Source organism: Festucalex cinctus, chromosome 2 (assembly GCF_051991245.1).
Source record: "Festucalex cinctus isolate MCC-2025b chromosome 2, RoL_Fcin_1.0, whole genome shotgun sequence".
Taxonomy (NCBI): Eukaryota; Metazoa; Chordata; class Actinopteri; order Syngnathiformes; family Syngnathidae; genus Festucalex; species Festucalex cinctus.
Genome location: NC_135412.1, coordinates 24,642,981 through 24,667,917, shown reverse-complemented (window position 1 = coordinate 24,667,917; position 24,937 = coordinate 24,642,981). Strand labels below are relative to the sequence as shown.

Sequence of the window (24,937 nt, the reverse complement as noted above, 5' to 3'; positions counted from 1 at the left end):
TTAATACATTTAAAACACCATCAATCATGCTGTTTCAACTAAGTACTGTCTCAAATGTTCTCCAATTTCGATACGGTAAATGTATACGATTGTATGCCGAGAAACGTTTCTTGGGAGGAGCAATATGGCGGCCTCGCAACCTCAAAACTCTTGGCTATCCAGTCATATATATATAAATCAGTGGCCTCTGGCAGCATAACTCAGAAGAACCAGGACCTGAAACTTTGACTATTCAAAAGTGCCGTGCTGTTGTTCAGATGTACGGGCTCATTTGGCTGACCGACCTCAGGAACAAGCTGGATCCGATGGACCTTCTGATCATGTTGACCTCCGCTCTGTGCCATGACCTCGACCACCCCGGCTACAACAACGCCTATCAGGTTGCCTAGCTTACTTACTCCTCTCGGCTCACTTTCTTAAGACCCGTTTTTGACGTTCGTATCCGAACGTGAACAGATCAACGCTCAGACCGACCTGGCTCTTCGATACAATGACATCTCGCCGCTGGAGAATCACCACTGCGCGGTCACCTTTGGCATCCTGGCCAAGGTGTTTGTGGCCTCTTTTCAGCATTTACACTTTTGACATGTTTTTCAATTTGTGTTTTGTCAAATCTGTGCAGGACGAGTCCAACATCCTCAAACATGTGACCACAGAGCAGTACAAACACATTCGAGCAGGAATGATCAAGTAATATGTTCACCTAGTCCAGCCGTTTTAATTCTCTATATGATGTCATGATGCAATTCCAGGTGCATTCTGGCCACTGACATGGCTAGACACAACGAAATTGTCGACAAGTTCAAGACCGCCCAGCCCGTGTTTGACTTCACAAACCAGGATCACAAGGAAGTGGTAAAGAACGGAACCGTCACATTTGTTTCTAATTGTCCGTTTCGACTGTCCGTTTTTCTAGTGACACAGTAAATTTCAAGTAAAGTTAGATTTGTCCATACTGGAGCTCTGTTTTTGTTTTCTTTTCCGTGTGCAGCTAATGAAGATCATGGTGAAGGTGAGCGACATCTCCAACGAGGCCCGGCCGATGGCGGTGGCCGAGCCCTGGCTCGACTGTCTCCTGCAGGAGTTCTTTAACCAGGTTGGAAGCACACTGGGAAGTGGCGTGATGATGTGAAAATCGAATTGACGTAGAATTGAAAAAGTCCAATTGAAGCACTTAAGAAATAATTGTATTTTAAAGCCACAGTGTGTCAATGCCATCTAGTGTGTGGAGGACCAAAACTGCCAATATTAAAACTAAATAAATGACTTTAAAAAAAATAAATTAAAAAAAATAAATAAATAAGTAAATAAATAAAAGTGAAAATAAAAACGGATATAAAAAATATAATTCAAAAATTAAATACAAATGTTTTTATTTTTGAATATATATATATATTGTTGTTTTTATTACCATTTATATTTATTTTTTTATATAATTTTCAAACTTTTTATATCTTTTTTTACTTTCACTTTTAGTCATTTTTTTAATGTGAGTTTTGGTCCTCCATACAAGTGGTCAAAGAATAGCATTAGAATTATGCAGGAGCGTGCACACTACGGCGGCTCAGACCACATTTCTCAAGCCTACTACCAATTCTTATTTATCTTGACGCGCGATGGCGACTTGGCAGTCGTTGTGAAGCTCCGCGAGCGACGGCGAAAGACCGAACAAAAGCCGGAACAAGCTGGAATTAGCTGGAGCAGCTAACAAGAGCGGCTAGCGGGAGTTTTAGTCATAGTCATCATAGGCTGGAGAGGCTTAAAAAAACAAAAAACAAAAAAAACCTGCGGGTACTGCGGCGGAGCTTTGACCAGTAAACAGGAATCGAAGGTTCGAATCCCACCATAGACTGGTTGGTTATAAACCCACTAACGAGCGACTAGGAGAGGAGCTAGAAGAAAAAAAAAAAAGTAGTAAAAGCTTGCGAGAGCAAAGCAGAAAGTGACAAGTGACGAGCCCGAATGACGGGAGTGACAACCACCTGCAGACTCGAGCTGTGGAAGGTAAGCTGCGGTCGACCCATTGGGTCCGACACACGATTTGCGAAGTTGTCCTTTGGGCATCCGTAGCAGGAAGATGGCGGCCAAACATGGCAGCTCTTGTAAAGTGAGACTACAGCCATGTCATATAACTAGTGATTACTAGCTCTACGATTATATAAAATAAAAAAATAATAAATTTATGCAATACAACATTTTTTGCATACGATTGACTAGGAATGTAACGATAAGGGCAAAATCGTGATATTAAAATTGCCACAATATCGTCGTCATGTTCATGATATTTAAAAGCAACACATTGTTATAAGTCAGGTTGATTTCCATTTGTGCAGTTCTAGCACCCTCTCGTGGCTAGTTTTTTTGTTGTTGTGCAATTTCATTTTCATTAGGGATGTTGTGGCCCTTCTGTGTTTAAAATCTACACTAACTGTCAGATGAAGGGGAACGTAATATGCCTGTGAACCGAGTCAGTATGTGGAGGAACTCAATGTGTACGCGCATTAACAACTAAAGCCTGGTTCACACGGCAAGATTTTAAAATTGTCGGCCGATTTCCAATCTTTGACAGACACCACACGTGAAGAGAAAAAATCATGGGAGTTCCAGTTTTGAACATACCGTGCGTGGTGTGCAGCCACACTGCACAATCAACACACCCCACACGAGCCGAGTTCATTCAAGAATGTGACGGAAGTCTCGCAAAACCTCGAGATTAAACGTGGCTTCCGATCCTGGTTTTCAGCCGAAAAAGCGGCATAAAAAGAAAAAGGTGTTGTTTAAAGGAGTGTAAATGGGCACTCGCTTGTCCTCCGCTCGGTGCTGGCGGAGCGGGTTGGCGTCCCACCCGGAGACCACGTTTATTTGTGGAGAATGTGTGTGCGTGTATTTAAAAAAAAAATACAAATAATAAAAAATAAATAAAAAGAGTGTAATAGCGCAAGCACGGACTTTCTGCTGCGTCATGACTGTTTTGATTTTGGATTCCCCACCGGCTTCCTCGCTGGCTCGCTTTCTGATTGGCTGCACGTCACTGTCAATCTGCTGCGCGGAGCGAAATCGGGCCAAAAAAATCCAACATGTTGGATATGCCCTATTTCAAGTCGGGGGTCCTTCCGAGCGCCGATATCGGGAGGCGCTGTGTGTGGTGACAACACACGGCAGGATTATCTGTGAAGATTATCGCTTGCGTCTCGGTGCATCCTTACGATTGTCAGGAGGGGAAATTCGGGGCTAAAATCGGGCCAATTCACCTGCCGTGTGAACCAGGCTTCAAGCGCTTCATTAAGTATTAGAGATAGTAGGTGGTTTATATGCATTGCTGTTATGTACAAAAGCACAATATCGTGCTTTTTTTTTTTTTTTTTTTTTTTTTAGTATGAGCTAATTTCTTTTACAATATTGTGACCTTTTTTTCAATATCGCCAACCTCCCATAATATCGTGATAATTATTGTATCGTGAGCTTCATATTGTGATAAGATCGTATCGTGATGTTTGGATATCGTTACATCCCTACTATTGACATAAACAGTCAGTTTTTAAAATCAATGAATTATTAGTTCACCACTAGATGACGCTCGGGATCACTGAATGTCCCTTGAAAGCATCATTGTGCAGTTTGTCACTTTTTTTTTTTTTTTTTTTTTTTTTTTTTTTTTAACTCACGACTGCCACCTCTGGCCCAAAGTGTAACTGCAGCATCTATGTTAGGCTCGTTCATTGCTCTATCTTAAAATGACAGCCACAGTTGACAAACGAAGACGTAACTTCCAATGAGGTAAGAAAAACTCCACCCCTGCCCTCCCCAAAGAAACTGGAGTGAGCGGGGGTCCGAACGCTCTACTATAAAGGGAAGATAAAAGCTGATAGATGCAGTCAGAGTAAAACAGTCAGGGCCCTTTGTACTCATCTGAGCATTGGTGGAGCATGCATTATGTAGAAAAAGCTTTAACATTACCTCTTTAAACGGCACAATGCACCTTTAAGGAAATCATCATCATACAAGCTTTGTTGAAATTGTTCACCTGTTCTTGGCGGTCGATCGGGACCGAGCCCTGTTGCAACTAAACAAAATCTTTTGAGCAATTGATCTCACCCTAAAAATTGTAATTGCTTCTCAATGACACAAGATGGCAGCAAAGCACTACTTTTGTCTAAATGAAGCTCCTCAACTCACTTTAATATTCGATTCTTGAGAGTATGTAACGGAACGCTGTACTCCCAATTTAATGACGATTACTGCTCGTGAAAGTTGGCATGAAAGGACCTTTTTTGTGTGGCATCCGGACTTGCAGGGCGACACCGAAAAACTGAAAGGACTTCCAGTGACTCCATTTATGGACCGCAACAAAGTTTCCAAGCCGTCCTCACAGACCAGTTTCATTCGCTTTGTCCTGTTGCCGCTCTTCACAGAGCTCACTAAGCTCTTTCCCTGTCTGGAGGTAAAAAAATAAAAATACAAAACTGATGAAATGACACGTTTTCATGACAAGCTGTGGCCATGTAAAGCGGTTTTTTTTTTTTTGTGCATTGGCCTGTAGCAACACATTGTGGAGCCCGTGAGGCGAGCCCTGGAGTACTACTCAGACCTGGAGAGAGCCACCCTGCAGGAAGCGGCAGCCAGCAAACACTGATTTGGAAACATGATGGAATTTATGTTTTGAGCAAATGTGCTTACATAAACCACACTACCCACGGGTTTAGCATATTAAAGATCGGCTAAACATTTTATTTTTGTACGACTGCATTTACATGTTCCAACCAAAGTGCAAATGTCTGATAAATAGTGGAAATTAATTCCGATGTCTCCAACTAAATACATTAAATCATATAAATACACAAACATGACATTTTGTTTTGGCATTTCAAGACAGGATGTTTTCAACCAACATTTGCAAATGAGGAATTCAGTGTGACAGAAGCGAGCAGCTGACTTAACATTACACGACAAAAGCATGATGTAGGACATTTAAAACGTCTTTTTGTTAATTCAGGTAAACAATTCGGTTCCCTTTTGTTTTTATTCACAGCACAAATGAAACCCTGCATGTACAGTAGGAAGGTTAGGAAAGTGGGATGCGTGCACGTTTTCGAGTATCCAGTCGTGTACTCGGTGACATTGCAGTGATTAGATACACTAAAGTACTTAGTATTAAAATAATCAGTTAAAACAATTACAGTAATCAAGTTCATAACATGTCTAACCAACAATTCATTTGACCCATTAAAAAAAAAAAAAAAAGAAAAAAAGACGTACGCGCAGATTAAAGTGTTACCTCGGTTTACAAGTTTGATTTGTGACTGAGCTCGTAACTCAGTTTACTTGCGCAGTGGTGCCTTAAGATACGAGTTTAGTCATTCATTGCGCATCGTTAGGGATCACTATATCACAGTCGTGCAGACAACAAACAAAAGAAGAGTTACACAACTACTGTAAGCTGCAGAAATATTAGTTTGTCGCATAGGAATTAAGAATATTTGCCTGTGAGTATTGCTATTTTGTGCGTTTAGACGCGTTGCTGCATTTGGTGGGACTCCGCCGTTGCAAGCTGCCGTTCAATGATCGAGCGAGCGGGTCGGCGAACAAGGAAGTCTCACCAGCTTGCATGGAGAGCTCCAGCAATGGACGACTAAAATAAATAAATGTGAGAGCAGAGCGTTTTTATTTATGAATTGATATTTAATTTTATTTATACATTTATTTTTGTATTTATTTCCACATTATTATACATTTATTTTTTGAGTCTTGTTTTTATATTTATTTTTACATTTATATATTTTATTTCCCTTTATTTTTGTATTTAATTTATTAATTATAATTTTTACATCATTTTATTTTCACTTTTATTCATTTATGCATTTTTAATTTTGGCCATTGTGGTCCTCCATAGATGCTATTTATTAGCACATCAATGGCGTTTCCCATTGTTTAGAATGAAGCTAGCAGACTTAAAGCAAAGTCATGTTGTTTTGTTTCAGTCCATTTCAACTGGGAGTGGCATTAAACAGTTTAAAGACTCTTCTAAAGATTTTTCATGTATCCAAAATGAAGGTAAAACATTTTTTTAAAAAGCCAGAACGACAGCTTATATCTTATTTAACTGTTTGACCGCCAAAATGTTTAATGACGTATGCTAAAACGTTAATTGACGTCATCTGTTTTTTTTTGTTTTTTGTTTTGTTTTTTTAAATCAATGGGCAGTGCAACGTATTGTGGAGTGCTACCTGTCAATGGAGTTGTGAAATCAAAAACACCAACTATGGCCAGCAGATGGCAGCATTGTATTGCTTTTCAACTGGGCTCAAGGTGTATGAAATTCCAATGAAACATGATGAATCTGATGAAATAAAACGTTTTCAAGGATGACGTGAATGATCAAAGCCTTTGTCAAGTTAAATCCAATTCACGGAGCGTCACTAAACAAAAAATATTAGTGTCAAAGTCTCTGAAAATGTATATTTTCACAAAAAGCTTGTTTTCTCATTTTTTTTCTATTTTCGCTTATGTCACTCATTTTCAAAATGGTGATTACTAAAGAACAGAAGAAGGTAGAAATGTACTTTTTTGTAATGAAAGAATGGAATTCAATCTTTCATATGATATCCATGTTTATGTAGTCATCACGCACAATATTCCGTTTGCCTTGAAAGATTAGTGGAAATGCACAAAATCGGGGGTGTTTTTTTTGGATAACGTTTGGCAGTCAGAGTTAAAAAAAAAAAAAAAAAAAAAGTGTTAGTCGTATCTCAAGGCACCGCTGTATATCGAATCATGCAATGCTGGGTGGATGTCGTGGCATTTGCTGCCGCCAGCTAGCGGCGGCATATCTGAAGCTCATACGTACCCTTAAACTTGGGCTAGAAAACCCAAGCTAAAAAAAAACAAAACAAAACAGAAAAAAGAATAATCTCACATAGTTGGCGCACTTTTAAGTCAAGGTACGACGGTTACAAGCAATTCACAGTTCAAGCCTGTTGTCCCAAAACTGACTCACGCCATGTGGAGCATGTCGAGCAACAGCGGGGGCGGGGACGCGTCGTACAGGTTGAGGCTGGCCTGTCCACAAAATGGGAGGGGCTTCTTGCAGAAGGTCAAGAGGCTAATTGAACATGATGGACTCGGGATCCTGGTTCATCATTTGTGCCATGTGACGCAGAACGTCCTTCTTGGTGATGATGCCGAGCAGACGCCTGCATGGCCGGACGACAAACGGACAAAATAAGCAGGCGATAACAGAATGAACTCCGTGACGGGCTTCAACTCACCCGCTGCGCGTGACCAGACACTGTCGGAGGCCCAGCTTGCGGAATATGTCCACGACCGTCTCCATGGGTGTGTGGTCGGTGACGGTGAAGGGGCTCAGGTTGAGGATGCGGCGCAGCTTCAAGGGCTGCGGCGTGCTGGCCGGCAGCTGCGGCACGTCCTCGGTGAAGTACACCACCGAGCTGCTCACCACGCCGTCTTGTTTTTGGCGCGCATTTTCTGTGGAGAGACATACAGACGGTGAGTGAGTTCATATTTGTTTCCAGTGCCCAACTTGGTTCCTTTTTTTTTTTGACCAACCATTTTAGCTGTGTTAATTCATTGTATTTAACTTTTCTCCGATATTTGTCATTTCTAACATTTTTGACTCTCTCATGGACACTTTTGACCAATTACTCATTTTTTAATGAACCCCCCCCCCGACAAAAAAGGAAAAAAACAAAACAAAATAACATTCATAATAAACTAAAAGTCATACCAAAACAAACAAAACAAAAAAAAAAAACAATGCCAAAAAAATCTATACTGTGATAGGGCAATTAATCAAAATTCAATTACAATTTCAATTATTACACTGCAAAATTACAAAATAAGAATAAATTGTAAAAAAAAAAAAAAAAAAAAAAAAAAAAAACTACTTTTAACGGACAAAAACTAATGCGAATTTAAAAAAAAAAAAAAAAAAAAAAGAACATACCTGATGAATGAAAAAGCATTTATAATTACATATAACAAATGAAAAACTCTATATAATTTACAGGATTTTTTTTTTTTTAATTACGCAGGTTTTTCATTATCTCGGGTAGTTTTCTTCTTTTTTTTTTTTTTTTTTTGAATAGAGAGCTCAGAATTGTTCGCGGGTAGTTTTTAAAACAAATGATGAATAAAATAAAAAATAAAAAACATTCATAATTAACTAAAAGTCATACCAAAACGAAAAAAAGTTTATAATAAACAAAACTATATAACAGGATTTTTTTTTTTTTATTAACACGGATTTCCATTATCATGAGTAGTCAATAAAACAAATGATGAATAAAAAAGCATTCATAATAAAGTTAGAACAAAACAAAAAAAAACATGTACATGGAAAAAATATACTGTGCTGTAGGGGTGTTAAAAAAAATCGATTCGGCAATATATCGCGATACTACATCGTGCGATTCTCGAATCGATTCAATAGGCGGCTGAATCGATTTTTTTTATTTTATTTTTATTTTTTTTATTTTTTTTTAAAGAGCTCAGAATTGTTCATTCGGTAGTCTTACCGATTCAACGTCTTATCATCATTGCCTTTTTTGTGTGTGTGTGTGTGTGTGTGTGTGTGTGTGTGTGTGTGAATCGATTTTTAAACTTCCATTTTTAATGGAAAAATATTCAACAAAACGTCTGACTTCGGGTTAGGACTCACACCTTGAGCATGGAAGAATGTTATATGAACGGAACATTAAGCCTTAATATTTTATTTTAATGCTGTTCAAACATGAAACAGATTACAACCTCTATAAGACTGAAATTTCAGATAAATAAATAATACATTTTCATATAAATCTTACACTCTACAAGCTTACTGATTAGTATTTTCTAAATTTGAATGAAAAAAAATCGCAACAATCGACTTATAAATTCGTATCGGGATTAATCGGTATCGAATCGAATCGTGACCTGTGAATCGTGATACGAATCGAATCGTCAGGTACTAGGCAATTCACACCCCTACTGTGCTGTATACTGTAATAATTAAATAATAAAAAACAACAACATGCTTTTAATGGAAAAAAATGTAAAATAAAAGAACATATCTGATGAATGAAACAGCATTTATAATAAGGTAAAAAAAAAAAAAAAAAAGATATATAATGAACAAAATATATTATTAACAGGATTTAGTTATTTATTTTTTAATTAATGCAGATTTCCATGATGGCGGGTAGTTTTTGGAACGGAACACCCGCGATAAATGAGGGAGCACTGCACATCTGCACTCTCGTTTGAAAAATTTCTCCGACAATATGTTCTAGAATCCACTTTACCAGCCAGAAATAGTGTTCCCTAATAAAAATGAATGGATAGTTTAATGACAAGAACTAATGTGGGGAAAAAAATGACAGACTAATTGTTTAAGAATTGTAATTGTGTGGCCTGCCAAAGGAGAATCAAAGTGACTCACTGATGGCGAGAGTGAGATCTCGGCGCTGCACAAAGCCGATGAGCCTCTCCGAATCTCGGGACACGACCACGGGGAAGCCGTTGTAATCCGTGTCTTTGATCAACATCTCCACGTCCTCCACGGTGGTGACGTCCTGCGTGAGGACGGCCAGCGGCGGGTCGCTCCGGCGGGGCCGCATCACGTCGGCGGCCAGCGTCCGGTGGGTGAACTCGTCCCTGACGTCCAGGTACGGGTACCCGTTCAGCTGGATGTGCGACTCGTAGATGCCCTCTTTCCCGAACGCGTCCGCCACCCACTTGCTGGTGACGGCGGCCGCCATTAGCGGGACGATGTACTCGAGACCGCCGGTCAGCTCGAACATGATTACCACCAAGGATACGGTCATCCTGGTCACGCCACCTGAAGTAATAAAACACTATTAGTGATAGGCTGATATGGGGGTTTTTTCCCCCCAAGGCTGATACCAATTATTAGTAGTGGCGTACAAAAAAAAACAAAAAAAAACCCAATTCTCATAAGAACCGTGATTCCCATTTAGTACAATTCAGAATCGATTTTAAATGTCATAAAATCAATTTTATTTAAATTATTTTATACTGTCTTGCAGGGGTGGGAACCTCTGGCTACCTCACGATACGATACAATAACGATGATCTCACGATATGACGATACCGTGATTAGCAATATATTGCTCAATTCATAAATCCACAATAATAATAATAATTATAAATAACAAATGTGGAAAAATGTAATAAAATCAATTCATATATATATATATATATATATATATATATATATATATATATATATATATATATATATATATATATATATATATATATATATATATATATATATATATATATATATATTAGAGCTGTCAAATGATTACATTTTTTAATCAGATTAATCACATCTTAGAATTTTGATTAATCATGATTAATCACTGACTTAAAAATGCTTTTTTCCCCAACATATTTTGCCCGCTAAATTTGAAGCGCACCTGTTATGTGTTAATTTTTTCAACCTTTAATGTTATGAGGACGTCTTCAAAAATGTATATCCACTGCACACGCTCATCCTGTTTTTTTTTTTAAATCAATTATTTGCAAATCCTGATATAAGCCCATAATTTGCTCCGTTCGCAAGCATTCACCACTCAGTGAGATAACAGCTTTATCGGCCTTCAGATTCGTAAAAAGGCCCATGCCGATATTTGACATTTTGAAAAATATCGGCATCTGCCTTTTTACGACTCTTTTTGGCTCATACAATATATGCTGCTACTCAAGAACTAACACACACATAGTACTGAAACGCTCTCACTCTCTCTCACACACACACAAGTGACTGTTTTGATTGGAAACCGAGATCCTCGCTTACCCAGACAGGCAGCGGCGCCCACCATGGCGTAGAGTCCAGGTGTGACGCAGTCAGCGCCAGGCCGGCACCAGCTTTTGAAGATGATCCAGTCGTGATGGTGGTATGCCATCTGCTCCACCGCGATGCCCACAATCCGCCCGGCGATGGCGCCCACCGCCATGCTGGGAATGAAGAGGCCTGACGGGATCTGGCGACGTTACCGTTTCTGATTTTAGTTCGTCACAGTGCCAAATATTGACAAAATATTGACAACAGAAGTTGTCTCAAGACACTTCATACACTCTGAAAAGAGGATCTGTTAACAATGCTTGATTCAATACATAATTGCAAGTAAAAAAAATACAACTAAAAAAAAATAAAATAAAACAATTTAAAAAAAAAAAAAACGATAAACTCTACATCTAGGTTAACTTTCTAAGTTGCCAACCTTATTTTGTGAATCAAATAATTATGTTGGTAATTACATCAACTGAATTAATAAGCATGTCATCTACACAAAAATTTCGCTGTTGGAAAGCTTAAAAAAAAAATTCAAGTTGGCACAATTTTATAAACTTAGCCTGATAAGTTATTTTTTCTCAATATCGAGGTTTCCATTTTAAGACGATTTGAATACTCCCACAATGTATAGTTATTAATAAAAGCAGTAACAGCAACAACAAAATAGGTATGTAGATGGGTTTGCAATAGGGTTGGTTTAAAAAAATAATAATCTAATAATCAATATCGAATCGATTTTCCTTTTCAAGCCTAATATCGATTCATGGTTTTATAAATTATTTTTATGATCTTTTCCCATAAATTCATAAGAAAATAGAATTTTAAAAGGCATTTTTTCCCATCTTACGTACTCTTCACATGAATTTAAAAGTATTTTCTTATATTTCTGAGAGACCCGACTTGTTCCATTTTAAGACAATTCAGAATCTTTTTAATTTATATTGACAATTATTGAATTAGAATTATGCAAATATTTTCATCTCGTCCTTGCTGATGTCAACGTTTGTGTAACACTTAACTGATTATAACGTGTCATTTTCATTAATAAATAAATCATTTAACGAGTTACTGCCTCCACAAAATTGAATTTGGAATGTAATGTTTGTGGAGTTTTTATCATGTCCTTGATATTTAAGAAGAATTAATGTTCCGTAATTAACTCATTTGCTCCCAAAAAAAAAAAAAAAAGTATAAATACGTTATATTTGTAAAGTTTTAGTGTCCCAAAGATGTATTTATATGTTTTTCATGTTTGTTTGTTTTTATGCTAGAGCATACGGCTTTGATGCAGCCCCTCAACTGCAAAGAACGGGTGAAGCAATGGTAGTATTTACAAAAACGGCCAGCAGGTGACAGCAGAGTATAAGAGATCAACCAGGGCCATGTTGAAAACAAGCTGATGTCCCCACAGTTCTAAACAGATTTGTGAATAATGATGAAAAGAAGCTATATTCTAATGCTAATTGCTGCAAAACGGAAACACATAGAAATATACTTTCTTTCCTGATAAAAAAATAGACTAATTGTTTTGATAGGTTCCATATTTTTATCGCAAAAGAACACAATAATCTGTGGGCCTTGCAAAATCAGTTCAAATCCAGTAAAATAGGCAAGAGCGAAGGGAGCTTCAGTGAAAATGAGAGTGAATGAGTTAATATGAATGAATCAAACTGAAAAAAAAAAATCAAAATCAAAATCGAATCAAACTGAACTCTTGTGAATCGATTGACAAAATTAGAATCATTACCAAGCCCTCGTTTTACAAAGCAAACACAAACTGAACGGGACTGACCTTCATGCCGAAAGTGAAGATGGTGATGACGATCTTGAAGACGAGAGCGAGCGCCAGCTGCCACAGAGCGTTGTAAACGCCGGGCCCAGCCGGCCGGTCCGGAATGTCGTCGAGAGGTCGGCTCATGTTGGAGTTGTTGATGTAGTCGCACAGCTGCGACGACTCGAGCGCTCCGCAATCGTTGAAGAGCTCCGAGATGAGCTCGCTGGTGCTGCGCCGGGTGTACGGGTTGGGGTACGCCAGCACGGCCGTGATGGCGGTCACCGCGATCACCTCCAGCACCGGGTACCTCCCCAGCCGGGTCGTCTTCCTCCGTCGGCACCAGGCGATGTTGGCGCGGATGAAGAGGGTCCCCCAAAGGCCGCCGAAGACGCCTAACAGGATGAAGGGCACCAGCTCGGCCATGTACCACGGCGTGTGGTACTCCACGTAGAACAGCACCAGGCGGCTGTTGCCAAACGGGTTGATGGAGCGCAGCGTGAACGCGGCGACCAATGCGGCGAAGAAGGAACGCCACAAAGTCTTGAGGGGGAAGTAGTAGCTGACCTGGAGGAGACAGGGGGGAAGGTGATTGGTCTCGCAAGGTTGTCTCAAACTTTTTTTGGTAATTGCAGAATAGGGATGGGCCAATTATCGGTACCGGTATTTGTCAAAATCGGCCTTTTCACAAATCTGAAGGCCGATTTAGCTGGTCTCTTACTGTATTTGAAAAGAGGTTTAAAAGGATAATGACAAAAAAAAATGTAAATATGTGTATTGGCATGTGCGCCCACATATTTTCAATACTTCATTTTTGGGAACTGTTTATGTAGGGCTTTACTTTCGCTCTCTCTTCTTTGCATATATGTAATGGATAAGGACTTATAACTTATATCTGTACACTTAAGATAAACATGTTTTGTTTATTTTCTATCATTTAATTTTCATGTAAGTTTTTGTACTTCTTCCTACTCCTTTTCAACATGTAAATTATGATTCTATTGACGATTTATTTTATTTTCATTTTCTCTTTTTTAACTACTACTTGTATTTTATACTTGTTATGTGTTTATATGTTCAATAAAACCCAATCAATCAATCAATTAAAATCAATTTGTGTTTCAGTGAGATAGAGGGAACTTTTTATTGATATATTTATTTCATTTCCACTTGCTGACACTGGGAACTCCCTACACCTATTGTTTCTAAAAATTAATAATAATGTAAACAAATTAAGAAATTACAGTGGGGCAAAAAAATATTTGGCCCGTTTCCCATAGAATTCCGATTGGATTTTGCCAATACTTTTTTTTTTTTTTTTTCATTTTACCCCACTGTATATTGACATTTTGGAAAACTATTTACTAGTGGTGTTAAGGTGTTAACTGTTGGTTAGGGTTCACACTTTCAACATGGAAGAATGTTACATTAATGGAACATTAAGCCTTAATATTTGATTTTAATGCTGTTCAAACATGAAACAGTTTGCAACCTGGTAAATAGTGTTCAAGTTTCAGTTAAATACGTTATCATACAAATCATCATCATCATACAAAGTGCAGTATTATCTAAACTTTAGTTTAAAAAAAAAATCAAAATAATTGACTTATAGATTCGTATTGGGATTAATCGGTATCAAATCGAATCGTGGGCCTATGAATTGTGATACGGATCGAACTGCCAGATACTATGAAATTCACACTCCTATTATTTACAGTAGAAAATTTTATGGCGCTAAAACATTGTGATGACCCTGTAAACTCCCTGCAATAATAATGATAACCAATAATTTCTTTTACTGCAAATGAGTACCTGCTTGAACTACCGGTTATTGGCTTCCTTGACTACTAATAATCGGTATTGGCCCTGATAAAAGCATATCGGTCCATCACTATGGCAGAACCCACCTCTTCTAGGCTGAAGAGAACCCCTCCGATGGGTGCGCCAAAAGCTACAGACACGCCGGCCGCCGCTGCAGCTGACAACACCTGCACAGCCAACAATGGACGCAGTGAGCCGGCGTGTGCCAGCACATCAAGTGAGAGACGACAAGCAAGCAAGCACCTCTCGCCGTTTGCCTTCGTTCTTGCTGTACTTGGAGAAGAGGCTGCAGAAGAGGTTCCCGCAGCAGCATGCAACATGGACCAGAGGACCTTCCTTCCCCAGGCTGAGGCCCGACGACACGGCCAGGACCAGCGTGACCGTCTTGATGAGCAGCGTCCATTTTCCCAGATAGCCGCGGATGATGAAGCCACTGAGGATGGTCTTGATCTGAAAAACACGGCGGGGTCAGTTTGACCGGCGTCGGTTGGCTAAAGCCCGATTTCCCACGTCACCGACTCACCTCCGGGATTCCTGAACCGCAAGCGTACGGCGCAAACACTCGGACCAGTGACACGGCCAGGAAGGAGAAGGAAAGAGCCCACAGGATATACAGCAAGTAGTTTAACACATACACGCCCGCACCCTGAAAGAGATCAAACGCGATATGTTAGGATATGATTTGCTGTTCATGGTAATAGATGTACAAAACCAAGTGCGCATTTGCACATTTACAGTCAACACCATTCAGACATGTCAAGGAAGCTGAAACATACGCCACCTAACACCTCGTCTATGCTAAGGCTAGCTTCAAAAGTAAACTTTTTAGGGATGCATGATAATATCGGTGGCCGATATTTATCGGCAATTATCGACCAATTTGACCTCAAATAGATAAAACAGATAATAAAGAAATCCACCAATAATAATAGACATGCCACATTGGTCCATGCGTTGTATTTGTGGCTCAAGTTGTGCCCAAATCTTCAACCCCTTCCCTCTCCTATATGGTAGTGTTGCATATATGTGATGTCACCTCATATTGACAGACGGTGCTTCATGGTGACATGGCAGTCGCCAGTGTGGGCTTTCTTTATTGTGTCTCCACAAAATGTTACCCTCAGTTTTTTGTTGCATTTTTAAAGCATGACTGTTTTGTTTTGGCAAAATCAAAACGAGTTACTGGTTGTCTTTGAAGCAGAGATATGAATAAAATCCGCCCCTCACCCTCTCTTTTTATTTGGTTTTCACACCCCTAGTTACTTGCGTGTTCCAACCCTAAAAATGCAAATGCAAAACATAGTTGGAACACAGCGTTGAGTGGAAGATTGCTGAGTACATGTGCGGTCAAGTTCGCTATCGTTCGACTTATCGGACTCGAAAGTATATTTGTATTTAAGTTAATTTGGCAAACAATTATCGGCTTACTTATCGGTTATCGACATCAGCACTTTCTAAATTATTCGTTTATCAGTATTGGTTGAAAATAGTATTATCGTGCATCCCTAAAACTTTTACTTTGAAGTTGGCCATGTCATGGCGTGCTGGCTAGCTTGACTTCCCTTTAAAGCCTGGTTCACACATAAAGAGAATCAGGCTGTTTTTGTCCCGATATTGCCCCTTCCCGACCAAGGACGTCAAACGCCCGTCAATCTTTTGTCTTATACGATTATCTTAATCCAGCTTTTTTCATTTTAGACAGCTGGCTAAGGTCAAAAATCTATCTCAGCAGCACTTAGAAATGGTAATCCATGCCTTTATTACATCTTGGCTGGATTACTGTCATGCACTTTATTTTGGAATCAGCCAGTCCTCTCTCCAGCGTCTCCAGCTTGTCCAAAATGCCGCTGCTCGTCTCCTTACTGGTGCCCGTAAGAGGGAACACATAACCCCTATCCTGGCCTCTCTTCACTGGCTGCCCGTGAAATTTAGAGTCCACTTTAAGATTCTTCTATTTGTTTTCAAATATCTCAATGGTCTTGCCCCACCTTATCTCGTTGAGCTCTTGCACCCCTACACACCCGCCGGTGCCTCAGGTCAGCAAGACCAGACAAAATTGGAGGTACCGAGGACAAAGCGGAGGCTTAGAGGAGATCGAGCCTTTGCTGTTGCCGGTGCCTCCCTTTGGAACGACCTTCCACTAAATATTAGGCAATCCCCCTCTTTATCCTCTTTTAAAACATGTCTTAAAACACATCTGTATGGCGCACATGTGGCATACATCTCATGGCGCACCATGAGACTTGTTCTTGGTGTTTTGTGGTGTGTATGAGTTTGATGTTTAGTCTACTTCTTTATCTCTTTATTCACTACTTCTTATTTATTTACTGATGTAAAATGTATTTACTTGTAAAAAAAAAAAAAAAAAAAAAAAAACTGTATTCGCACTTCATAATGCTTGCTTTGTTCTTGTTTACTGCAAAACTGATATTTATACAGCAATGCCTGTTCTTAAAGCGCTTTATAAATAAAGTTGAGTTGAGATGAGATGAGATGTGTTAAAAGTGGATTTGTCCTGATAATTGGGTCCAAAACCAGTCAGGGCCGACAATCTTAAATAATGAACATGTTCAATATTTACGACAAAAAGCTTAACGACGGCGAGGACACCGAGTTGCGCCTGCGCCACCAACTGTGATGTCAAATGGAATGTAGCCAATCAAAAGACGCCCTAACTGAAAAAGACAAACGTGCGCACCAATTTTTTATTTTATTTTTTTTATTTTAAGATTTTATTAATTCCAAAACTCCTCCATGGAGGACCAGCTCATGTGAGAAGTAGTCTGCAAACCACCATCATTACTTCTAGTTTGTCGCATTTGTTGTCTTCTATGGTGTGTCTCGTCTTACAGGCAAAAAAAAAAAAGTTGGGGTACCCCCCCCCCCCCCCCCCCCCTTCCGGTTTTGATTAGATCACGTATAATCAGGCGGGAGGTCTCTCACGGGGGACTGGAATCTTGACCAGTGTTGAGATGATAATCTTTATGTTTGTGAGGGAGCTGCGATGAGATTATCTGTGCACTTTACACACAATACGACCAAAGCTGTTCAATGCCCGATTTTTTATCTTTATGTGTGGCATCTGACACAGATAAAAAATCTTTTAAGATTTGACAAATCCTTAAATGTGTACGAAGCTTTTTAGTTGCGACCAACATCATCAACACAACGCTATCCCAAACTCATATTCAATCGCTAATTTAGGACGCTAAGAAACCGCTAATTAATTACGGCGTCATTATATAATGCGGCAGAAGTCTCAGACGCAAGTGGCTAGCAGCTAACTGTTAGCATTACCAACGAGTGCCTGGCTGGTAAGTGAGTTTGACAGCTGGTACCTGGCTTACTTGAATTCTTTTCCAATATTCTGGACTAAGGCTACTTTGTATTTCACTCTATATGTTTAAAGGAAGGGAATGTACCTTAAATTTCACGTTGAGGGCTTTTCATTATAATTATATAAATAAAAAAAATAATAACAATAATAATAATAATAATAATTTAAAAAAAAAAAAGATAAATAGAGCTTGGTTTTCATTTATTTTATAAAACACTTTGCCCATTAAACAAAAGAAAACCATTCAACTTTAATTAGATTTTAAGAACACAACTTTAAGCCATTCAAACCTTGTTATTTTACACATGGACCATGCATAAAATAAGAATGTTTCTGTCTCATATTGTACTTAAGGTTGTGTTCCTAAATCCTAAACAGCTATCTTAGACATTTTGAATTTATTTTTTTTAACATTTGTTTAATGGGGAAAAGCATTTTTCAAAATAAATGAAGACAAAGTACTATTTATCTTGTTTGTTTTTTCAGATCCGTGACTTTTGTGATCCGTTGCACCACTAGAACTTACAGATGGCAGATTTATTAGATGGAATCATTGATGGGATAATCAATTTTAAAAAGATTCGATAGTGACATCCCTAAAGTGCAGTGGGTGTCTTGTGGTACCAGCGACTCAACTTGTTTTGTTTTTGTTTTTTTAGATACGAGCTGTTAATCAGATGATTTTTTTTTTTGTTGTCTTCCATCCATTCACTGCCTTTGACACGTATGCTTGTCATTTATATAGTTTTTAGAGCGGGGATAATGGGGGAGAATCTGATTATGCTCCACTGTAAATGTCAAACTTGGAAACAACTTTACTGACGCCCAACCACCACTAGATGACATCATTGCCCCATTTTATACGAAATAAACACAGTTTCAGAGTCCATGGGAGAAATGGCTGTATTTTGGCAAACCTACATTTTTCTACTGTCAATTATAAAAGAACGGGACGAGGCAAAAAGTATTCTATTCTAGTCTGTCATTTGGTAGATTTGGCTTATATATAATTATTGAACATAATATCGCGTGGGTATTGAAAATTTTGAAATTTTCTAAAATGGCTGGCAGTGAATGAGTTAAAGCCAAGATACGATCGCTGAATGGAAGCAGGTGACAACTCGCTTCACAAGTGGCAGTTTGGTTGATATAATTAGTAGATATTCTTCAAAAACAACTCAATATTATTTCTACAGCGCTTTGCAACAGCTACAGCTGTTACAAAGCACTTTATACGGCACATGACATAAAACATTAACAAGGGTTTATTGTGTCTGTCAGCTGAAGGTTACAATCAAACTGATCATAAAACAAAGAGAACTACACGAGGTGGATTTCAAGACACCACATAACCACTGCTAACTAAATGCTAACATACGATGGGAAGGCTCTCAGGATAACAATTAGCATCTAAGTGGCGATCTTAGTGCCATATCAATGAGCTGAGAGAAAGCAGGACACCTTGATGTCTGTTTCATACGACCACAGTACTTATGACAATCATGGAGACGTCGTGTTCTTCTGACCTCCGAATAGCCTGTCATCAACTCCGCCCACTTCTGCCACTGCGGACACTTGTCACGGTCGTCAAAGGTGGTCTCGTTGGACGTCCAGCAACACTGCTCGTGGCTGTACCAGAAGGCGGACAGACACACGCCCTCCTTCAGGTCCGTCATCCAGTCCACTGCTAAATCGATGACTCCAGCCAACGTCCCTGGATGAGACAGAACAGCACATCTGAGCCATGTGCACGACACCGAAGCACAAAATACTCAAGACGACTAAACGTGAATAGACTAATTAACAGGTGCAACGTGATTTCTCAAGGCTGAGACGAATCAATGGTGGCTGATTTTGTTTTTTTTTGTTTTTTGTTTTTTGTTTTTTTTTAAATATAGCATCTGAAAAACGAGTATGCCAACACCGTGGTAAGTAGCCAAGACTGTGGCAACAAGGAGATGTAGGCCAAATAAGAGGTAACAGGGAATGTATAAACATTTTTGAGATGCAAGAAACAAAAATTATGTGGACATATTGTCTATTCAGAATGCAATTTTAGACTTTCTGGATGATCTAAGGGCTGACCCAATCACAAGAAGGTGTCATGCTAATTCGCCAATGACTAAACCGCACAACTGCTTTGCATTTCATTGCTTCTTCATGGCTCATTTCAGTGCACTGTGGCGAATGGTTGGTGTTGGCCTCTCCAATGGCCGTATTTCAAGAGTACTGTCAAAGTCTTAAAGATAATGTAATGCAGGACAAGCATTTTGCTTTAAATTTATTCACTCCCAGCCATTTGTACTGAACCAACCCCCTTCACTGCTGGCTGTTTTAGTGGATTGTGACTGATTTTGCAAGACCCACAGCATAGTGTGTTTTATTGCTATAGAAACATGGAACCTCGCAAAAAGATTAGTCTCTTCTTTCATCGGGGGGGAAAGTACATTTGTACCTGTTTCCGTTTTGCAGCAATTAGCAATAGAATTAGGGCTGCACAATATATCGAAAAAATATCGATATCGCGATATTGGTCCTTGCAATATACATATCGCAAAGGCATGCAATAAGTTTTATATGGAATTTTAGGCTTTTTATATGAATTTGACCAGTCAGATGCTAATTAAAATGTGCATCACCATTCAATAGTTGAAAATTATCAAGGACATAATTACAATTAACTAAGATTACATTAAGGTTGCTTATTTTGCCACATGAAAAATGTTTTTCTTTCATTAGGTAATAAAAATGAAATTTCTTTAGGTACATGTTAAATATCGCAATAATATCGATATCGCAATGTTCAGCAAGTATATCGCATATCGCATGTTTTTCCAATATCGTGCAGCCCTAAATATAGCTAAGTTTCATCAATAGTCACATTCCTGGTGAAAACACTGTCAAGAAAAGCTTGTTGCAACATGGCACTGGCTGATCGCTTATAGTCTGCTGCCACCTGCTTTGTAATAACTACCATTGTTTGAAGCCACCTCTTCATGTCAGAAGCTCCATCAAAGCCTTCTGTATGCGCTTACATAAAAACAAAAAACAAACAAACAAACAAAAAAAAACAAAAAAACATGTAAATACGTTTTGGGGAGTGAAGGACAAAGTATTAAAAAAAAAAAACGTTTACATTTTTTTGGGTTTGAATGAGTTAAACGCGTAATTCTCTGGTTTTTAAAGGCTTTTAAAATGTACCTTTGAATTTTGTGAAGAACATTGTGTTAGCTTGTGTATGAAATTCGTTATATACGGTAAAGCCTTGCTTTAATGTGTTCGCTGGCCTCCCCCAAATTATTGGGCTCTTAACTCCTTTGCTCCCAAAAAATGTATATATTGTTCTATTTTAAATGCATTGTATCCCAAATACGTATTTATACGTTTTTTTTGTTATTTTAGCTAGACCATACATGCTTTGATGCAGCCTGTCAACTGCAGTGAATGGTGGAAAAAATGGTGGTAGTTACAAAAACAGCGAGCAGGTGGCATCAGAGTATAAGAGATCAACCAGGGCCATGTTGAAAACAAGCTGATTTCCCCACAATTCTAAGCAGATTTGTCAATAATTATGAAACTTATATTCTAATGCTAATTACGGCAAAACAGAAACAGATAGAAATATACCTTTTTTTCTGAAAAAAAGAAGAGATTCTAATCTTTCTTTTGGTAAGTTCCATGTTTTTATAGCAATAGAACACAATAGTCTGTGAGCCTTGCAAAATCAGTCAAAATCCAGTAAAACAGCCGGGAGCGAAGGGGTTGCTTCAGTGAAAATGAGTGAATAAGTTACTATGTCCCAGTGTGTAATTAACTAATCCAATAAACCAGGAATGGAAGACTTGCACTAAAAGAGTTAAAGTGGAGTTCTACATGCTCCTGACAAACCTGACAGGAGTCCAATGAGCAGCATCACCACCCATCCTGACCAGGCATCCAGCAGGCTCTTGGTCAGATCCCATATGGACTCTTTACTCTTGCTGGTGATCTTAGAGAAGAAGAAAAAAAAAAAAGGATGTACGTTCATGCACAGTTTTCGTAGAAATAAGAGATGAGAGGAAGCGGAACAACAAGAAATCATCTTCAGCAACCTTGCGGTGGCGATCAGTATCTCTTGACTTCTCCCTCAGCCAGTCGATGGTGTGGAAGTCTTCATAAGTGGCCACGTCAGGGAAGGGCTCCTCCAGGAAGTCCATTAAGTTGCCAGCACCGTTCATCTCATCCGTGGGCGTGGCGCAACTCACCCCTGTGGGGGAGCGAACATGCGACCCCGTAAGAAATGTTATTATGATTTTAAAGGCTCACTACTGACAAAGGGCCCTCGAAAATAGGTATTTTCAATTTGGGGTCTTGACGTAGTGATGTTTTTTTCTTGGGGGGCCCCAAATTCCTTAGTCACCCCTGATTGGGACGGTCAATATCACGATAAAGTTCCTTTGGTGTACTCATCAGAATCAGTCAGTCAGCATCAAAATAGAGCAGAATGAAACTCTGTAATTTTATTATACTGTATGGGACAATTATTTGCACACATACCATTATAATAAGTCTTGAATTGTTTGTTTTGTTTTTTTAAAAAACATGATTTCCCACCTGCTGCTCTGCTACTACAGTGTGTAATAAGTGGTTTTAAATTATACCAAATCCATTTTTTTTTTTTTTTTGCATGATTTTATTGTCCAAAACAAGTCGTTTGATAAAACAAGTCATTTTGGTCATGTATTCTGTGCTTTTTCATAATCATTCAACATTTTGTGTGTGACAGTGAATATAAACTTCAATCTTTATTTTGGTAAAGCTGAAGTCTAAAAGGCATTACACTGTCAGGTGATATTGCCACTAATCGGACCCGTCGCCATGGGCGGGCCTTGGGGGTCCGTGCCCGCCCTGTCAGTCAGCCGTGCCCGCCATAGCAAGATGACTCACCAACTATTCGTCCTATCAGTCACGTAAACTTGCGCCTTCTGTTTTAAGTAAAGCATGGCGTGCCAGCCAACCACATACCTCCTTTCAAGTTTGGCTGTGATTGACAACTAAGCGAGCCAATGATAATCAGGATCAGGAGGGATGGGGTGGGGTGGGGGGAGAAGCGCGCTCTGCAGACGTGCCTTAGCCAAATCTACTTCCGGGTAGATAGTGCACATTTGCCGGCTGGCGCTGGGACAAAGACTGAGCAGTGAGCACGTCGTGCCGCTTTAATGGAAGCCACCAAATGCCAAACCTCGATCCAGGATGACACAGTTGACATCAATGGGAATCCTGAGTCCACTGGTTACGTTTACAAGTGAGTGTCAAACTTTTATTTTAATTAGTCAAGCCACACAGCACGGATGAATTGTAGCAATACACAGTATGCGGTTAACAGACCCAAGCAGTCACACATACACAACAACAACTAAGGAGCATAAAATTATTTATCACTAAAGCAGTTGCAGTACAATGTGAGTTGAATTCTCTTTTTTTTATTGCCAAGTTTGTTCATGTTGATGACTGTCACTAAGTTCTAATAAAAAAAAAAACAGCACTTTACACATCCTTTTGGATTGATATTCTGCTTAGTTTTTCACTGAACCCATATGTTGTTTCTGTATATCATCGACATAACTCAACCTTATTTCTAAATCACTTTAAAACATCAATTGCTGCATACAAAGTGCTGTGCATGGAATATAAATTAGTCTTTTAGTAGACACAAGTGAAACAAAATAACACAAAATAAAATTAATTAGAGTAAATATAAGTAGATAAGTATACACGCAAATAAAATACTAAAAATCTGTACAAGTATAGAAATAAAATAACACAAAATACAGAAGGCACCATAAAAAAAGTAAAATGATATGAAGTCTCATGCTGAGTCAAAGATCAAAGAATAGAGATGTCTGGCAAAAATGAAAGGAAATTTTGTCCATATCGTACAGCCCTAATCCAACACGCAAATGAAGGCAACTGCTAGCCAATTCCAGATAGAAGGGGCTGGGTCACAGAGTCATTCATTCGGACATAGTTGTTTACAGAAGTGAAGAGTGGATTTGTTTCAAATGAACTTTTGAGTTGAATAAATGCAAAATGAACTACACATTTTTTTTTCAGTTTGTCTTTTAGATTTCAGAACGAACTGCCGCTTTTAAGTGACAGAAAATATTTCTGAACACTTTTGCAGTTGTCACAATGCCGCTGTTCAACCTGATGAACATTAGATTTAGGTTGATAAAGTGTGCCCCCCCCCACAAAAAAAAGGTAATGCCCCCCTACAATTTCTTTCTGGTGACGGGTCTGCCACTAATTCTTCTCAAGTTTCAATGTTTCAATGTGTAATATAACAGTTTTGAATAAATCTAACCGCAGTAGATATTTAGCCGTGACCAGCAACTCGTCTCCATTTTTTTTATTTTTTACTTCAATTTCTTGACAACAGCATATGTGTTCTGAGGTGGGGGTTAAGGTTATGATGGCCATGCCGATCAGAGCCCATGACAAGTAGCAAACCAAAATTAATTATTCGTCACCAAAAAAAAAAAAAAAAAAAAACACAGAAGGGGTGAAACTAGGTAGGAAACACTCCCAATGCGTGATTCGTTGGGCGATTGACCAATCAGAACAATCCATGGCAAAACAACGCTAGCAGGAATGTTGCCGGTCACGGCAAAATATCCACTGCCTAAATATTGTGCATATCAACAGATGTTTCACACACAGTACATATTGAGTGTATTATACCATCAGTCATACGTGACTTAACAAACTGGTGAAAATGAATTCATTTTTATTCCTACGGCACCCTGACTCGCAGCATATGGATAGCAATTGTTGTTTAGATCACTCATGCTTGTGTAATTTACGATTGTATTTCTAAATTGGTTCCTACAACAGCGTTAAAGAAAATACGAGGTTCTTCTAACAATAAAATGTCTTCAAGCTACCCGTAAGTCATTTAACAGTAGCAACACTCGTCAGCCAGCTAGCACGTTGAATCTAATTACCTTCGGCGGCATCCATTTTAAAGTCCGTCCGTCGCTTGTGAAGAGAATATTACAATACGCTTGGATTTTATTGGATAGGAATCACCGCAGCCATTTGGGGGTCCATGTGTAAAGAACAGGAAAAACCGTCAAACCAGTAAAAGTAAATGATCCAATCTTCCTCCTCCTCCTCTTGAAGCCATCAGCTGCGGTAGTATCGCGAGATCGGT

General features: G+C 39.0%; 1 protein-coding gene and 1 pseudogene across 2 annotated transcripts in view; one reads left to right on the top strand and one right to left on the bottom strand.

Annotated features, from left to right (window-relative positions):
- Positions 1-6,357, top strand: part of LOC144014256 (high affinity cGMP-specific 3',5'-cyclic phosphodiesterase 9A-like) — a 12,355-nt pseudogene extending 5,998 nt beyond the window's left edge. Inside the window, exons 7-13 of the transcript XR_013282435.1 lie at positions 258-380; positions 457-549; positions 623-690; positions 753-855; positions 992-1,096; positions 4,295-4,441; positions 4,541-6,357. The product of XR_013282435.1 is annotated as a high affinity cGMP-specific 3',5'-cyclic phosphodiesterase 9A-like (transcript). The remainder of the gene's footprint in view (positions 1-257; positions 381-456; positions 550-622; positions 691-752; positions 856-991; positions 1,097-4,294; positions 4,442-4,540) is intronic.
- Positions 4,699-24,937, bottom strand: clcn4 (chloride channel, voltage-sensitive 4). Its single transcript, XM_077513953.1, has 12 exons — positions 24,729-24,937; positions 21,837-21,991; positions 21,634-21,733; positions 19,272-19,459; positions 14,932-15,054; positions 14,652-14,858; positions 14,495-14,575; positions 12,609-13,154; positions 10,817-11,003; positions 9,434-9,832; positions 7,266-7,482; positions 4,699-7,190 (listed from the first exon to the last, which is right to left on the bottom strand). The coding sequence occupies exons 1-12, from the start codon at positions 24,742-24,744 to the stop codon at positions 7,100-7,102; spliced, it is 2,310 nt and encodes a 769-aa protein (XP_077370079.1). The 5' UTR covers positions 24,745-24,937; the 3' UTR covers positions 4,699-7,099.